The 19,287-nt window shown below is 35.0% G+C and overlaps 1 protein-coding gene and 1 pseudogene across 1 annotated transcript; one reads left to right on the forward strand and one right to left on the reverse strand.

The window, feature by feature from the left end:
• The first annotated feature begins 464 nt into the window (after window positions 1-464).
• On the forward strand, window positions 465-3,956 carry LOC121308165 (annotated as a pseudogene).
• Window positions 3,957-4,204: 248 nt separating this feature from the next.
• On the reverse strand, window positions 4,205-13,483 carry LOC121308166 (transport and Golgi organization protein 1 homolog). The gene is made up of 15 exons (XM_041240443.1): window positions 13,445-13,483; window positions 12,912-13,017; window positions 12,739-12,794; window positions 10,774-10,864; window positions 10,553-10,691; window positions 10,090-10,252; window positions 9,767-9,802; window positions 9,532-9,599; window positions 6,885-6,985; window positions 6,615-6,740; window positions 5,761-5,859; window positions 5,572-5,648; window positions 5,402-5,458; window positions 4,931-5,183; window positions 4,205-4,557 (listed from the first exon to the last, which is right to left on the reverse strand). Exons 1-15 carry the CDS (start codon window positions 13,481-13,483, stop codon window positions 4,205-4,207), a joined length of 1,764 nt encoding a protein of 587 aa, XP_041096377.1.
• Window positions 13,484-19,287: the final 5,804 nt, after the last annotated feature.

Here is a 19,287-nt window from a genome sequence, read left to right on the forward strand (position 1 = left end):
AAAAGAAAGTGTTTAGAAGTAATTGGTACTTACCTGAGTGCGAAGTCTTCTGTGTAGTACTACTAGGGGAAGTATTTCCCAGTGAGTTGGTGCTCACTAGCCAACCACCAGGTGGTGTAGTCCAGGAAGGAGATAGCCAAAGGTGACAGCTACCTGTTACACATGCACTGCTAAGGTTCTTCATATAATACAAACAAGTACACATTTGTAAAGATAAATACAGAATAAGAATCAGGCTACTTTATTTCTGATTACACTACTTGTGTCCCTGTATCTTTTTTTAAACAGTGCTTTGAAGAATAAAAGTAAACAAATCTGTTAAATGCTTCCCTGCTTTTACCAGCCAATAAACCTCTGACAGTGAGTGAGGGCAGCCACCAAGTAAACGGATGCATTCCAGTTTCACTGTAACATAGCATAGAAACAGTTCTCGGGGAGATTCAAAGGATCTTCCAGTACAGACGATGTGCGTACATGCACTCAAAGAAAAGAGACCACAACCCCTAAAACAGCTCTATACATATATAATTACATCAGTCTTGGGATTTATGTGTTTCTGTCTTTGCAGAAAACATTAGGGAAATTTGCAACATGCCTTGAATTTCGGAGTGCAGCTTTGGAGGTATGTGTCAGATTAATTTTGACTTTTTTTTTTTAATTTGCAAAATCAGAAGAAACAAATTGGTACAGTCATTGCAGATATACATATGTATTAGAGGTTCCCGCCCTTAGCATATATGCTGTTTTTCACATACAGTGCTTTAGATTAAAGCTGTACCCTTTTACTAGCCACTTCCTGTACTGTAGTAAGACTGAATAATGACTGTCAAGTTTGTTTCCAGTACAGAATGGCATTATTGGGGGTGATGTATGTGATGTATTGTCTTTCTGTTTCCTTTAATGTAGTCCACCCATCCTGAAGAGTTCAAGCTGGAAGATTTGGAAAACTGGAACCTAGTATGTACTTTTTAAACTGAACTGTATGCAAGTATTACATTACAAAAACAGAGCCAGCATAATAAAAACATTGTAACAAAAAAAATGAAGTTTAAACATTTGGTAAATTGCTATTCATTTTATTTTTTACAACTGCCATATCTTATGATTTAGTGTTTCCAGTTTACAAATGATAATGTTGTCCTATTTAAAAACTCATCTTGGCGTCCTTTTTTGAAATTTCTCTTTTTTTTTTAACGCTATTTTAAATGATGCAGCAATACAATGTTGGGGATAGATATTCAGTGGAATCGCACCACCCTAATGGTACAGCAATAGACAGAGTGGCAGCGTGTAACGAGAGTCTCTTTTGGGAGGGTAAGGTGTTCTGACCAGAGTTCTTGGGCAGCTTTTGATTGGAATATTGAGGGTTAACCTGGCATCCTTATTAAGAATTGCCATAGCGATCAGTGTGTTCCCAGTTGTTTCTCTACTTCTGATTGACAGGACACAGGTGCAACCGAGACGTGTGATCAATGTATAGATTACTTTATAATGTAGTTTATGTACAGTCAAAAAACCTTAAATTTCATTTTATGTGTCTTCTCTTTATCAACAGTCATTAAATATTCTGACTTTTAGCAAAGATTTTCCTTTTAATGTTCAGCCAGTCCCTGTAAGGTAATTTTAAGATTAGTCACCTGTTTTACATTTGTTTTTAAATATATATTTGTAATACTTTGTTGCATTGTAGGTAAGACTCAAATGAAGTTATTTCTGGCTTATTTATGCACATAACAGAGGTCACTAGTGGAAGTGTACAAAACTCAGTGCAATACAGTGATCCACTGTGGGATCATAGAAAACATACAGGGAAACTTTAAAAGTTGCTATTAAATGCTTACCTGCATCGCTTGCATTCATTATCACTACTTTGATAATGAATTACATAAGTGTACAAACCTGCCCTGACTTTCCCCAAAATCTAAAAGTGTCTAGGGTGGAAAAGTGCATTATGTTTTAGCATCTATAGAAAGACTAGAAAAATCACCAAAACTGACCATTATCATTTGAAAAAGTAACCTCCAGGCACTGGGCTGTTAATTGTTAAAGTAGACTGGATAAGCAAAGTGTGGGCTTTTCATACAGAGGTATAAACTGTATTTATTGCAAAAAATATATAATGCATTTGAATTTTTTTCCTTTTATTTAAAGGAAGATTTTAGCACTTGGTGAGGAAGAGAATTTAGTTACAGGAAGAGGAGGATGCTGGAGCAGGATCATCAGATTCCTTCACCACAAGAGTGCCTGGTAAAATTATTATTATTATTCACAAGGGATCTAAAGTGGTTGTTGTTGAGGTAAGGATTTTCTCTAGCTTTAGCATTATTGAAAATACAGTAAAATGGTTGCCTAAAAACTGCTGGGGTTCCCCGAGTGGCTCCCCTGGTAAAACCACAGCTGTGTGGTGTGCAGGGAGAGGCATACAGCTCAGGTTTGCATCCTGGCTGTGCTGAGTCACCAAAAAAAATTCTTGGACATTCCAAATTGGAGAGAATTATATTTATCAAAAAATGAAACACTGAGACTGCTAAAGATAATTGTTGGAAGGTACTACACAGATATTACAATTTTAGCAAATACATTAAACTGCTATTACTATTAGGAGCTGGATCCAAGCAATATGTGTAATAGGCCTTTAGAAATCTTAACTGGCATGCATTAAATTGAAGATTGAGAAATACAGTTGATATCATGTCTGATTTAGTTGCAGTACTAATACTGCTATGTAATATGTGACAGTTTTGTTTCATGCTGTTTTTGGTTGGTCCTGCACGTAGCTTCATCATTCACTCTCCTAACCTCCTGTTGCACTCATCGGAGCTTTCGAAGGTATAGTAACATTGTTCATATTGTGCTATACATTTTTTTTGGAATGCTCTTGCATTGGCTGTTTGTTCTCGTACTGTTTAGTATATTGTTGCAGTACATAATGTAAATACTGTGGAATACATTTGTTTGTCCTTAAACCTAAGAGATGCATGTAATTAATTGCTAAAAAAAAATTATATTGTGAATATATATTCTAATGCTTTTTGTTGTTTTCAACATGAATTAGTCATTAGGGTTGACATCTTAGTAACCTTGTATTGCTGTGAGGGGCACGAGTAATCTGTAAATAATGATTTTTTGATGCAAACTGTGATTCTATTTGCCTAATGCAAAATGATTTGTTTTCATTGTCAGGCACTTTGTTACCACGGTTACCTTCTGAACCAGAAATGACACTACTTACAATTAATATAGAATAGTTTAGACTCAGATGCTGGACAATGCTTTGATCCCTACATGAGCATTAGCATGAATGGTGGCTTTTATTTTTTCTAAATATTTTGGCTTGTGATTCAGAACATACTCTACAATTGTTAGGCTGTTCTAAGAAAAGGGTTTATATTAATCAACAATAATACTATTTTATTAGACATTTATAAACAGTCTTAGTTTGTCCGTGTAACAAATGTTAGTTTTTGAAATACTTTTTGATATACAGATTATAATTTTTTTGTTATGCAGATTACACACTTTTTGATGATTGTAGTTATGAAATTTCAAATTGGACAGGAATACAGGTGCTTGATCAGTCTTGCTCTGACTAGGCACTAAATCCTACTTGGAGGGGTTTGATAGACAACACCTCTGTTGTTTACCATTTAAACCACTTCAACATGAGACCATATTACTATGTTAATAATGTTTACTTGTATTGAAATTAGTTGACACAACCTTCAGTCAGCAACATTTGTAGCTGAACACTATCATTGTCTGATGCTGTTTTAATTTTCAGTAAATAGATATTTTTTCAGACAAATTTGAATGGGATTGATTTGAACCATATGCAAGACACTCCCTTGGTTTCACGAAAGGAAGATACATACATTCATTTTAATGTGGACATAGAAATTCAAAAACTTCTGGAAAAACTACCTAAAGGTTTGTTCCCTATCTTGCCACTTGACTGAAGTTATTTCGATGTTGACCTATTGTTGCATTGAAATATGTATTGCACAGTAATAGGCCACACAGAAGTGATCTATGTTTTCATTTAACATTTGCTTGAATTCCAAACACACTTTGACAAGACATGAGTATAATAATGAATTTATTTTTTACGATTGTCAAAGCAGAATTTAAAAATAAAAGAACAGAAACAGTTTTTTGCTCTGCTTAGTTGAATAAAATACTAGGAATAAAATACATTAGGTGAAATTTATGGCCCATTCTGTGAATTTGAGAAGTCTCCGGGTTGCATCTGTTGTGGTGGCAAACTAGGGCCTGGAGGATAGTCCCTTGGGCCCATCTGTTGTGGTACTGGGGGGCCTGCTTTGAAGTCTCTGGGACCCATCTGTGGTGGTGGACCTTGTGGGCCTGGATAGTCTCTCATGCCTGGTGGAGGAACAGTCCTAAGAAGCATGTTTTTGGGTGGAAAGGGATAGTCCCAAGGTCCATGTGGTGGTGGAAAACCAGAGGGCAAGTCTCTCATTCCAGGTGCAAAATCCCTTAAGCCAAATGGAGGGGGAGGTCCTGGCCAATAGTCTCTGTGCGGTGGAGGTGGTCCACAACCTAGAGATATTTAAAAAAAAAAAAAAAAAAGTTTTAGGATTTTGTGATGCAAAGATACTGAGATTAAATATACTGTTATAAAATTGTTTATAATGCTTATGGACTTTCAAAGTTGGGGTTATACCATTTATATTCCCTGGCACTTTTCCAAAAAGGATTTTATTTATTTATTTATTTTTTAACACGAGACAGATCACACTAAGAAATGGCAACTGACGGGTGAAACTGATCCTTGATGAACTAAAATTCACCTACAGTTTATAAAGCCCTGGCACAAATAATTAGCCATGACTGAGATATTCCAGTTACAAAAAACATTGCCTAATTAATCACATGAATAAATGTGGTGTACAAAAAATGCTTAAAGTATTACCACTCCAGGGTGGAGCAGGTCCATATAGCATGCGACCATAGGGTCCTCTAACTGGATGTGGAGGTCTGTAGCGAGGGCCTGGGACAGGTAGAGGATGCCCAGCGAAGGGCAGAGGGCCATATCCGTTGGGAGGTCTGGTCATTGGTGGAGGGGCAAATCCTTTTGATGGTGGTGGATGTGCAGGACCGGTCACTGGTGAATTCATGATCGGAGCCCCTGGAAATGATGGTGCATCTTCAGCTTTAGAGTTCATCTAAAAAAATGAATTAAAAAAAATCAATTACTTGGCTTAATTTAAACAAAGCAGGTGCACTTGGGAAAAGCTGCTGAACTATGCCCTCTTCCGTTAGTGGTGTATGTTATAATCCACATTTCTGGTGTGCTCCCCATATAAATACATACATTTTTATAAAGCATATCAGTCCCCACAATTAGTTACATACACCATGCAACCCTGCTCTGTATACTCACAGTAGCTGGTTCTTTTGGTGGGGAAGATGATAACGCCTGAGGTTCAACAGGAATTTGCTTTTGAACAGAAGAGGAAAAAGTGAATGAAGAAAGAAAAAATACAGGACAGAGATACAAGAAGAGACAACTTATGTTGTATTACTAGTTATCAAACCATCTCGCTGACTTACCGAGTCATCCAATGGAATGCTAGGCGAGGAAGTCCTTGGGCCACTAGAAATCAATGGTGGGGCACATTCTCCAACATCTAGAACATAAATAAAATGTACTTATGAGTTAGTTACAATTCAGGCCAACATAATACAGTTCTCTGTAAAATAAATCAATTTAAAAAAGCATAGTATCTTGCATGAGCATACCTGCTCTGAATGGAGGTGGAAGTCCACGTTCAGGGCCAGAAAATCGTGTGGAAGTTTCAGGTGGGGGTCTTCTTGGACCAAATTGACCATCCATGTGACCTGTGAAAGGAATTAAATGTTAACATAATGCAAGATGGATTCTTTTAACAAAATGTACGTGACAAAAACAATTTTGCCACAGAAAAATGTCAAGTTTAAAATGAACACATTTTAAAGTGAATTTAAAATAGTTTTAGGACTTCTTGGACAGTATGTCATTTTAAAATGATATACATCTACATATCTGAATTGTGAATTAAGTATTTCATTGAGCAATGTTTTGATTTGGAGGAAATTAGCATTTATTTTCAACAAACTTGTTGGGGTGGGACCAGGTGAATACATTTTTGAAAATGACACAATATACCCTGCAGGTGTGCAAAAAAAAATAAATAAATAAAAAGAATCCTTTTCGGAAGAAGTTGCAACCCTACTTTTTTGGTTTAGAAAATAAAATGAGCAAGTGCTGTACGTATATGAAGATTAGAAGCAGGGGTTACAGTACCGCACGATCTGTGTTTGGAATGTGAACAGTCGATCAGCAGCAGGTAGGAAGTGTTCAAACAATTTGTTAGATAATTATAAATACGGTCATTGCAGTGGGTATGTCTCAAACTTGAATATTGGTTGTCTTAGAATCCTTCTGCCTATCATTTGGCATCTCCAACTGAAAAACTGAATTGCTCTTAACATATACAGTTGTGTATACAGAGAAGCATCTCTACAATGTATTCAATTATTTGGAATAAAAAAGTAGTTTTAAAAAGTTTTTATGGTAAGGGTTACAATTCTACTGGTTAGACTACCTGACTTACCGAAGGGTTCTCTTCTGCCCACAGGAGCAGAATGAGGGTGCCCAGGGCCCTCAATCATTGGTGGGTGGGAAGGGTCACCTCCACTCACAGGAGGTGGGCCATAGCAGTTGTTATGGTTCAGTGTGCCTGGTTTTAAAAAGAAAATACAATTACCATATCATATGATCAAGGTGATATGAACCTAAAAACACAAAGGGAAAAATATTAGTTTTAAAAAAATAACGCTGGTCTCATTAGTGAAAATGTGAAAATGTAACAACCCAATCTTACCTCTATGTGGTGGTGGGATCTGTCTATCTGGGCGGCCAGGGGTTGATTTAATTAGGGAAGTTCTTTGGATTTCTTTGAGTTTATCATTAACTTCAACAAGTCTGGGGAAAATAGAAAGAATGATTCACTAGCCATAATTTCAAATACACTTATTTCCTAGAAATAATAATAGAAATGCAAAAGAATGCATTACACATGGATTGAACTTACAACAAATATGCCTGCTAACCAGTATTTTATTATTATTTATTTTTTTAAACCGGATGATACCAATAGTTGAACTTGACAGCTGTGTAAAGTGATAATGAGAATGTGCAATCACTCCTTGTTGCATTCCCAGAAGGGACCAGGTCCAGAACTTGCAGTGTATTTAACAAAAATATTTCCTTCAAAAAGCAGACTTCTGTGTTATTAGCACATAAACCTCAATATAATCAGTGCAAAAACAAAAAACAGAAACAAAGTGGAATGAACCTTATGCTCATAGAGAAAGAAGCCTAAGCAATTTAATTACAGTTCACTATTAGTGCAGAGTTTTCAATTAATTTTAAGGCACGTGGCACTTAGAAGGTAGTAAGGGACACCGATGGAGGAAGTGTGTGTGTGTGTGTGTGGGGGGGGGGGGGTGCCTCCACTCCCCACCTGCCATATTTTTGAAAAAAATGATTATAATGGTTCATTCTGGCGCAATTTTGGATAGTTTAAACATATGCTAGACTAGTAGTGGTCTGCTTGCAGTGTCTGACAAAGTACTCCATTAGTGCAATGAAAGAGCTTTATTTCAGCTCTGCTCACAGCAAGACAAGATCAACAAATTGACTTTGGAGTATCAAGGCCCCTGCAATACAAGACTGGCTGAAAATGTGTGTGGAATTGGGGACTGCAACTTTATGATCCGACAGCATGTATTGTAATCAGAAGACCTGTCTGTTATATGTTTTTTTTTTTTTTTTTTTTACTGAAAAACAAAACTATGAAGTTCAAATTGCAGCATGTTCATTCTGCTATTTTCAATAGTAAATACACCACAGCAAGCACAGTGACATATTTTAGATATTTGTAATAGCACAATGTGGAGAGCTAAATTTAGTGAATTACAGTATTCTGAAAACCCTGTTAGTGTATGCTTTTTATGACAAAATGTATGCAAGTATCAGTTTAGTAGATGCTAGGTATTTGCTATGGTATGAATTTTTGGTATTGACTAGGAAGTGAGGTATTTTACACCTATTACACTTTTGTTTTAAATCACAAAGCAATTCATTCTGTTTTGAGGATTACTCGATACACAATGAATTACTTTGATAAGATTTCCCTCTGGTGTGGAACGGTAGAAGATGACACTCTCCCTAGGGCAGTGGTTCTCAAACGTATTTTTCGCGGACCACTGGATGATTTTTTATTTATTTTTTTTTTTTTAAATCTCGACGGACCACACAATAAACCGTATAGCTTACTGAAAAATAAGCGCACAGGAAAATATCAGTAATATTAAAAGAACTGTTTGCCATTCTTTGTTTTAACGTACTGGGTGGGCCTGTTTCTGTGAGCAAAGTTATTTTAAAATTGGGGTTTTAAAAAAAGGTTCTACTTTACTTTTAATAACACAGATTTACTGAGGAAAAAAAATTTAAAAAAAAAATAATTCTATGCTTCAGGGTGTAATTCTGCTGTCAAGAGTAGGCTATTAAATTGTGTTATGTTAGCCTCCATACTGGTCTCATTGCTGCGTAAACAGTGCCAGCATAAACCGCAATGATAGCCTGTTAGTAACCAAGTGTTTAAAAATGCCATTAATGTGTTTTTGTAATGTGAAATAGTCAACTTTTCCTTTGCCTCCTTTTCTGTATCTTTTCATTATCAACAAAAATACATGACTGGCATTTTTAAATGCTTGGTCACTAACAAGGCTAATGGGTTATGTCAGCTCTCTTCACACAGAGACTGAGACCAGCACGGAGGCTTCATTCACTTTAATTACAATAAATGGAAACGTTGAAAGCTTCCAGTTTAATGTTTACAACAAATAGAACCTTGTTTGGGAAGAACTATTTTCCTCCAAAGTGGAAGGATATATAACAAATCTTTCCTTTTTTTATTGTATCTGTTTTATAAGCGTGATAACACACTCCAGGAATTGTGCGCTGTGTTGCATTAACAGCTTTGTTAGCTGAAGGCACTCAGCTTCACTTCATGCCTCCAACCCAAATACTGCCGTAAGTCAATGTGATGCAGCACACGCCATGTCATGTGTTATCCCTCACTTTACAAATTGCTGTGTGGAGTGCACATGAGCACAATGCACGAAAACTACCTCGTAAAGAATACATTTTAGACACTCCAAAACTACACGATGGAGAGTTTTGACCTTTTTTTTTAATTTGGATATATTCTCCATGTATGCATTTTCTTCCTGCTTCTGTAGCTGAGTTTTTAAGGTCTACCATTTTGGGTTTGCAATGGGATCTATAACTATGCTGCCGCTTCCTTTCAGTAATTATGTAAGCTTTCAAAGGACCAACTGAAGGGGGCCACCAGTGGTCCGTGGACCATAGATTGTGAACCACTGCTTTAGGGTATTACGTTTAGTGTGAAACGATATTACAAACACACAGAATTCCCAAAATTCAATTTGGATGCAACTCACTTTTGTCTTAGGTTTGAAGTTTCTCTCTTCTCTTCCACTAAAGTCCTTTCAGCAGCTCGTGCATTAAGCTGTTGAAAATAAAGTCAAAATGGTCAGTATTACGCCATTTTACCATTAAGAAATATTAATTTAAAATGAAATTACAAACGTTTAAGTATTCAATTATTTCTAGTCATAGTGTTTGTCTAAATTAAGTAATTGTGTTTAATTGATATGGATGGCATTTAACACTTACCCAGTTTTCATGTGCTTTCTTTTCATAAGATGCAATCTTAAAAAAATAAAAATAAAAAAAGAAATTGGTAAGCCAGTCAAAAAAACGTAGATAAATTGCAAGCAATAGGTCAAAAGCAAGTAAATCACAATTCATTTCAATTAGCCTTTTTTTTTTTTTTTTTTACAGATTACCAATAAAAATGTGTATTTCTCAGAAATACATTGGACAACAAGTGACCATTTTAGCTACATAGTAGAATTGTATCCCGAGTTGGATCTGTACAACTGTCAAGAAAAAAACTAAACAAACAAAAAAAAACACACCTTCTGAAACAAACATACCTGAATTTTATAAAAGCGGTCTGTTTTTTGTAATTCCTCCCCGATTTCTTGAATTCTTTGCTTGTAAATCTTTAATTCTTCTCGTGCTTGCACAGCCTTGCTATCGACTTCAGATAGTTTCTGCTCCTTTTCACGACGCTCATACTCTTCCTGTGTTAGTTTTCTGTAAAGAAGCAAGCATTCTCCTATCATTCCCTAATAAGTGTTGCAAATATTATACAAATCTGTAGTTATCCCATTACATACTGTTTAAGTGTCTGTAGTCCTTTTTAAATGTAACAAACTGAGGCTGACGTTAAACAGTATAGAGCCCTATTTACTGTATTAAACGATTGTGATGCTGTTTAAACAAATCAAGGGTATTCTTCAAGGGGGTCAAATATAATTTGCAACAGTTAGGCAATGAATTGAACCACTGTCCTCTCCCAACAATTTACCAGCAGACAGCTGCTTGAATACTCACTGCTGGAGTGCATTCTCTTTCTGTTGGTACAACTTATCCATGATGTCCAGTTTCTGTTCCATGGTCTTGAATTCAATTTCGAGATGGGACTTCTCGCTTTTCAAAGAAGCATGACCATGCTCCAGCTTTTGTATTTGCTCTGAAAAACAGTCTGGATTTAAATACTATTCTAGAATGGGTTTAGAGTAGAAACATTCAGCATGAACAAATATACAAGCTACCTTCCAGTTGGTGTCTGGAATTTTCTTCAGCCAGTAGTTTTGCCTTATATCGGTCTCGTTCTCCTTCAACAATTGTCAGAGTTGTCTTTATCTATATAAAAAGATAAATGTAAAAAAAAAAAAAAACATGTATTATGAAACAGCCATAGATTACAGCTGGAATCCTAATTATAAAACAATTACCACAAATGTTATACTAGCTAAACTCAGGAAGTCAAATATTTTGAATGTGAAACTGTCTATTAAACAAAATAATAATAAAATAATAATAATAATAATAATAATAATAATAATAATAATAATAATAATAATAATAATTTCTGCCCTGATCATATTCAAACTTCCGTTTCGAAAGATTCCAATACAGTGTTAGTACGTTTACACTTACAACTTCCTGGCTCAGAGTCGATCAGCTTAGAAGATTATCATTTGAGCCACCCGTTACACTTGAGCACAGGCCTGAGACGGTTTTGGCCCAGTCTGCGCAGGCATAACCCCTGAACTGTAGTGCGTGCCTGATGACGTCATATCAAATCACCCCTTTTTCCCCTATGTGACTTTCAATTGTGTCCATTCTCCCCCAGCACTCAAGGTTATTTACCACATACTAACAATGCATCATGGTACTGTTGATGATACTATTTAAAATACAGATCAAAAGATTTCCTTGTAGGGGGTGAATACAGTCCTTTGTTTAAAAATAAAGTGCTTTTGGACCTGAAGCTAGTGCTTTATATATACATATCTAGGGTTATCAGATTTCCAGAGTGAAAAATGAGGACTGTATTTCTTTCTTCAATTCACGGACGCCATAGCAACTCTGAAGCTGTTAAAATAACAGTATATAACAGCACAATCATAATTTAAGTACCAAATTAAACACAGTGCATTTATTGCAGATCATAACAACTTGAATTAAAACACAGCGCATAAGATTGTTTATTTTATATTGAATGGCGCCAACTCACCCAACAAATCACTCTGCAGTTAAAACTTGCTGAACACATCGATACGGTTTTGTACGTAAAACAAATGTGAATACAACAGCAAACTGGGAAGATTTAACAATTGTACTGTTTCTGACTGGGGCAAAAAATGAAGGCTAAAACACTTACAATGACACATTTAAAACATAAAGCCTGCACATTTAAATTGATTAAAACGTCCACAAGCTTGCAGCTTTATTTTTCAAATTGTATAACTGTTAGTGCTGTGGTGTACATAATTAAACAAGCACTGCGTGCAGAAAAGCACAGTGCTTTTAAACAAAAGACTGTATCCACTGTGTGAAGGAAACCTTTCATTTTCTTAGCAACTTTACTGTAATGACTTGCTTAATTCTAGCTGGATACCCATAAAAACCAAACATTTCTTCATATTGATAGGTATCAAAATACGATCACAGGCTACGTTTGTAGATGTGTGAAAAGTAATATTTCTAACTAAGTTTTATGGCAAGTAGGCTTGTTTCACTTTTATCCCACATGAATTATAAAATGTTTTTTCACATTATAAAACTCTCTCAGCATTCTGTCAAATACATTTTTGGTTGTTATCAGAGTAAGAATGCCAACTTCCTGTTTCTGTTGTCTGTGCCTGTTTGATGTTGACAGTGGGGGCGTTGCCCATGAGTGTATGGGGACCACTGCATTCACAGTAAACCAAAAAACAGACCATTACAAAAAAGAAAAAAAAAGACCCAAGCCGTCTCAGTCAGTCTGAAAGTGGCTCGTGTAAACCGGGGATGTGTGTTGTCCACAGCAAATAGTGAACCAATAATATGTAACTGTAGATACAAACCTTTGGTCAAAAAAATGGCAACATAAGAAGTGCATCCTTAACTAGACAATGTATAGTAAGTTACTGTACAAAATGTATCTGGTTTATTTTGCTAGAATACATCAATACTAAAGAGACAATTGAGTAGTAGACATTTATTGGTCAATGAAAGAAAGTCAGACTTACCCGTGACACGTCCATCATCTGTTTTATCTTGTTCTTCATGGCATCATTCTTTTTACCTGAAAGTAATTTTGATTTAAAATTGTGCATATTGTAAAACACTAATTTATTACATAAATTGGACATGTTTTTACAATATAGACCTATAGGAATGTTAACATAGTCAAACAAATCACCTTGAGTTTCTTCATTGGACTTGGCATCTCCTTTCTGCAACTCCACAGTCTCACATTTAGCTTCGGTTTCAAGCTGTCTTAACTCAGTAATGCAATCAGACAAAACCTAAATAAAATATACAACTTAACAGCCGGAAACACACAATGTAAGCACTGGAATATGCAAGATGCTGTATGGAAGTACCATACATAAACTACCCTTGAACAAGAGTCACTGGAGAGGGTAAGAGGAGTGCTGCATTTTTATACTTAATTTTCATTCAGCAGTATTATTTTTACAGTTTCCATACACTTTCAACCTATAAACCTCGAAAAACATTTGTGCGATACACCAATACATTTATTCAACCACAAATGTAATTTACACTGGCACATTTGTAATAAGATGAAAGTAACTGTCAGCACAAGGAGGTGCCCATTAAATTCACCCATATTTTTTACTAAAAAAGAAACTTCCTGTTAATTAGACAAATGGTTCATGGCAACGTCTTTATTCATTTATTTTGTGACAGATGGGTGGCATTTCTTTTTACAAGTATTAAATCTATCAGTGTTGAGGCTTTATTTACCATTATGTGGAATAGCTCCTATTCAAGTCATTTTAAACAAATACAAGTAAGGGTTTCTGAGACCTAGAGGCATTCATGTGAAAACCTTCATGTGAAAACTATCCAACCACAGTATCATTATACAGTGCTTACAGAAAGTCTACACCCCCTTTCAAAATGTTCACCTTTTGTTGCCTTATAGCCTGGAATTAAAATGTATTAAAATTATTTTTTTTTTTTTTTCATTTATCTACACATCCTACCACACAACTTCCAAGTGAAAAAAAATATATTCTAGAAATTTGTAGAAAATTAATTAAAAATAAAAACTGAAACAGCTTGGTTGGATAAGTGTCCACCCCCCTTGTAATAGCAATCCTAAATTAGCTCAGGATGTAACCAATCGCCTTCAAATTCACACCCAAAGTAAAGTGGCCGCAATCTGTGTTAAATTGTAGTGACTCGCATGATTTCCAAGCTGTAATTGCTGTCAAAGCTTCTTCCACCATGTATTAACTGGGGGGGGGGGGTGGGGGGGGGGGGTGGAGACTTATCCAATTATGATCTTTCAGTTTTGTATTTTTAATATATATATTTTTTTCTCAATAAAAACTTTTTTCCCCTTAACAGTGTGGAGAATGGTGTGTAGATAAGTGGAAAAAATCCTAATTTAAATGCATCAAACTCTGAGGCACTGACAACAAAATGTGAAAAAAGTTCAAGTGGGTGTAGACTTTCTATAGGCACTGTATATTGATTGTCAGTTCATAGGCTTCTGATTTTCTGTTTTAACCAAGAAAAATGAAAACGGTGCATATGCAACAAACACCAGAACAAAAACGCTGGAAATAGTTACTCAGTATGTTGACATGATCCCTTTCCCCGTGAACAAAATAAATAAAATACAGTAACCTATGAAAAAAAAAAAAAAACACAATGGCAGTCCCTCTTTTCTGACTTGCATCTCACATTGATTCGTTCTGAATACTTTAAACCCACACCAACTACTGAGTGACAGCAAATTTCTACATTTCTATTGGAGGATTGTAACACTACTGCGAACTTTAAAACAGTATAACAATTACTAGAGTGGAGGATTGTTCTCTCGCAAGATTTAAAGCTATTGCAATTCCATAGGGAGTAGTTACATGCTCATTGAACTTAAAGAATTGCAAATTGTGGCAAAATGTAAAAAAAAAAATGCCTAAACACACAGAAACCCCAGAAGAATATGCCCGTGATCATAAGGATTTAGTTGTGGAAGACAGTAAAGGAAAGAAGGTGCATGAAGTTTGCAAGTACTGTCGAGTTAACACATGTTGTGACAAGAAAAAAAATTCTGTAGAATTTCATGCAGTATATAAAAAGCAAAAGCCCCGAAAAAAAAAAAAATAACGATTTACATAAAAGTTAAATAGCTAAAAATAAGCACCGAAAAAAATGAAAAATGAATAAAAACCGAACAGAAGCCCTAAATATAATTTAACGAATGTCTGTTCCAAGTTTCATCATAATTGGGATGTACTGTGGAAGCTAAAAAGTAATGAGCACCTAACTACATTTTTCAGAATGGAAATAATGTTAGGTAGATCATAAAAAAGACACACCTTTATTTCATTGTCTTTACTTGCAATAGTGTCTTCTGAATCTTTCTGACTCTTCTGGAGTGTTTTCATTTGCTCAGAAAGTTCTCTGTATTGCTCTTCCCAGCTTCTGGCCTCTTTCAATAGCTGAAATTGGGGGAAACAAATATGAATTCATTAACACAATTCACAATCACTGTGCAAAGAAATGCATTAAAATTAGTAACTTAATGCATTTGCTCCTGTATCTAGATACTTACATTTTTGTTACTGTCTTTTAAAGTGTTGTTTTCTTTCAACACAGATTGCAGTTCAGCTTTTACTGCTGCTTCTTTTAGTCTGGCCTCTTCCAAACAAGTTTGTACCTAAATCACAAAGTGTAACAGTCAGATAGAAATAGTGGTTCTTGGTCAAATTGAACTTTGATTAGTTCTGGGCAGCAGTAACCAGTACATACTATATTGTGTTTAAAAGGCTACAAGCAATGCAAGGCAAGAGTTTATTAATCACCAAAAGTGAATACAAAATTTGTAATTAAAATTAAACACGTTTTGCAACTTACCTTTGACAGTTCAGCACTCTTAGAATTAATTAAACTCTGAAGCTTCTTGAATGACTTTTGAGTGTCAGACAACTGGAAAAAAAAAAACAAAAAAAACCACACACATTACTACAGTATTTACAAAAAAAATAAATCATACAAATTAGCATATATCATAGTCCACCATTGACTCAGTCATCTTAGAGGTTTTCATTAACTAATTTAGAGAAAATAATACAAAAAGAAAAAAAGACTATTCTTAGACTCTCAGTCATAAAAGGTTTTGAAAGCATTGCATAGACCCCGTTCACACCACTGTGCTGGCCCAATGCTGCCACATATTTAGTTCTGCAACCCCTTTAATATTTGCGGTTTAAGGCACCTTTGTGCGTTCACATATGTGACTAAAAAACAGGCCTAAAAATGTGGCAAATTGTTTTGTTTTGTTTTTTTAATGGAACGATGCACTCAGAATGGAAGAGCTACCAGGGTATGCAGTAATCCTTGATTTGTAGCACATGTTTCTTATTAATATATTTTTTTTCAGTGCAGCACAGTAGCAATTTTATATACAATCACATTATTCTCTCAAGAACACAGAGGTATTTAGAACGCAGGAAACAGCAACTTGCTAGTGTTGACAGGTATAAATATTTATTTTTGTAATGGATACTTCACTCAGATTGCAAATGACTAACAGGTTGTACATAAATGACTGACATTCACAAGACAAACTCAAGACTGACCACCTAATACTACTGCTCCCTCCTAAGGAAAGACACGACATTAAATAATCATTAAATAATGATTCAATAACCGGTTAAACCTGGGATCATTTTATACAAAAATAAACATATTTAACATTCATTCCATTTATAATAAACATTTATGTATTTTACATTACACATGTTTCTTCTCAGTTATACGTATTTGTTTAACCTGCATGAATACTGTCTTTGTTTACAAACACGATTGTTAAACTAAACAAAGAATAAACATCAGTATTACCCCTTCTCTTGGAAGATTACTAAACATATTGGTATAACAAAACCCTTGTTCCACGTGTAGCTACAGCAACTTCAGTAAGGGAAATGCCCTAAACCAAAGACAGCAATACATCGTCATACATCAGACACACTTTGCTCAACATGCTCAATACATAACAAACTACTGCTCTATCACCAGCAGAACAACATTATCAATAATAATCACAACAGGTATTGAAATATTACAGTGTAAATACAATTTTTTACACTTTCAAATTCTAAGCAATTTACAAGCTTACCAGTGCCATTAATCAATAAAGACAAATATATATATAGACAAGAAAAGAAATAGAATTTTTAGATATCATAGTAAAACTTGAAGGTTCAATTGAGACTGACCTCTTCTATAAACCTACTGACATGCACCAGTATTTACACATGTCCTCTGCACATCCAATACACACTAAAAGGGCAGTCCCAAAGGGTCTAGGAATAAGAATACGAAGAATATGCTCTAAAGAAAGTGACTATGTAAAACAAAGAAATGTATTCAAAATAAATCTTAAAAAAAGAGGATACAAAGAAAGAATTATAGAGACGCAGTTAAGAAAAGTGGATAAACTAAAAAGAGATGATCTACTGCATTATAAAAATAGAGATAAAAAGGTCAAAAGAGTAATAGTAATGACATACTCTAAACATTTGCTCAATATTTCTAAGATAGTTTGGAAACATAATTCGGATTCTACATAATTCAGAAAAATTGAAAAAAAGTATTTCTTAAGGCCCCAGTTGTAGCATTCAAAAGAGAAGCTAATTTAGGTGATATTCTAGTTCACAGTAAACATAAAAGAATAATTGACAGAATAGGTTCTACAAATACTTGCACTAGTACATGTAAAGTTTGTAAATACATGGACAAAAGTAAAAATATAATTAAACATAACACCACATATCCACTAAATACTAATATCTACTGTAAAAATAGCAATGCTGTTTATGGAATAGCCTGTGAAAAATGTGATGAAATAAAATATGTTGGAGAGACTGGAACAACTTTATATAAAATAATTCAGAAACACCTTTCATTAATTAGAAATAAAAAAAATGAATGAACCAATAGTACAGCACTTCACCAGTCAAGGACATGACATAAATGATGTAAAGTTTGTAGTATTGGAACAGCTAAAATTAGATAATGCGACATATAGAAGAATAAAAGAAAGTAAATGGATAAATAGACTGAACAATTATGCCAGCGGGACTCAAATGACCATACAGAACTCAACAAAAAGAATCAACTACTTATTTCAAATAAATAATTAAATATATTAAAATAACTAAATAGACAAATTATTCAAAGTTGTGGCATGCTGATGTGCTGGGGAGAACTATATCAAGGCTGATCCTCCACCTCAGAACCAGCTTTGCATGATAACATAAATATAAGTTTTATATAAAATAATGTTAATTAGAATTAATACAGATTTAAAGATATAAGTAAAAATGATGTCACAATATATAGAACACCATTACATCATGTAAGAATAAATCATGGATTTGAATATAAACAATAACAAGTAGTTGTCATGCCGTCAAACACCTATAAATACCTCCAATGTTTTGATTCAAACACAGGCTCCCTTGAGAAAGATATGTACAACATATCGAAACGTTGGGCAGCTGGATCTTTGAGCTAAAATATATATATATATATAATATATATATATATATATATATATATATATATATATATATTAAGTATATATCGAAAAATCATAACTTGGATAGAAAAAATCATGTTAGTTCAACTTGGAGTTAGTCTTCGCCATCCAGGTGGCTATTGTCAAATACAGCTGCAGCATTATCCTGCCTGACTGTTGTGAGACGCTGGCACAGAAAAGAATCCCAAATTGGCTGTTTACCTTTCCTTGTAAACCTTGCTGCATGAAGTACAAAAAAAGCACATTACCAGACGTGAAATTCATCCTTGCCAAACTCGTTGACCCGATCTTCAGGGTTGATTGTTATTGTTTTCGGCATCTTTGAACAGCTCTGGATATTGACTGAAGTAAACTGAAGCCTCATTCAACACTGAACTTGAATACCGGAAGCAGTTTTATTACACAGGTTTGTTTACGTAAATTTAAAGCAACGTTACCTGTGTTAAGGTTTATATATGATATGTGTATTGAATTGGTTATTATCAAACAAACAGAAAAAGCCTTTCATGTGTTTTGCCCTCCCCAAATGTAAAACCAAAAAATCTCCAACATCATAGAAATTCTGTGTTTTTCCGTGTTATCATAAAAAAATCAAATTGGTAATGTGACATGAAAAGGAGGCGTAAGTCTGCTTTGCATTCATATATATATAAAGGCCGGCCCTGATCTTGGATTGCAGGCCCTGGGCCACATCAAAACAGGTCTGCTTTGCATTCATAATAATGTAAGGCTGGCCCCTGATCTTGGCATTGCAAGGCACTAGCCCCTGGGACAACACAAATCTAAAACCGGCTTCCTAATCTCCTAAATCTAGGCCCTCCCCCCCCCCCCGCCCTGAGCTGTATACAATGTGCTTTTTCAGGGCCATAAATGGGTAGTTTATTTTTATTTAGAAAATTAGATCTGGGTCTAGCATCACTTTTAGGTGTGTTACATTTCACGCCCCGGCTTATAGATTTGATCACTAACTTATACAAAGGTAAGGTACACTTCA

This window comes from Polyodon spathula, unplaced genomic scaffold (genome assembly GCF_017654505.1).
Source record: "Polyodon spathula isolate WHYD16114869_AA unplaced genomic scaffold, ASM1765450v1 scaffolds_480, whole genome shotgun sequence".
Lineage (NCBI taxonomy): Eukaryota > Metazoa > Chordata > Actinopteri > Acipenseriformes > Polyodontidae > Polyodon > Polyodon spathula.

Excerpts from the sequence above, each read along its gene's own strand:
- LOC121308166 (XM_041240443.1), bottom strand. The coding sequence starts at position 13,483 with ATGGTAAATAAAGCCTCAACACTGATAGATTTAATACTT. Across the intron at positions 6,741-6,884 it reads GATCCCACCACCACATAGAG|GCACACTGAACCATAACAAC; the intron begins GTAAGATTGGGT and ends TTTTAAAACCAG. Across the intron at positions 5,459-5,571 it reads GCATTCCATTGGATGACTCG|CAAATTCCTGTTGAACCTCA; the intron begins GTAAGTCAGCGA and ends TCTGTTCAAAAG.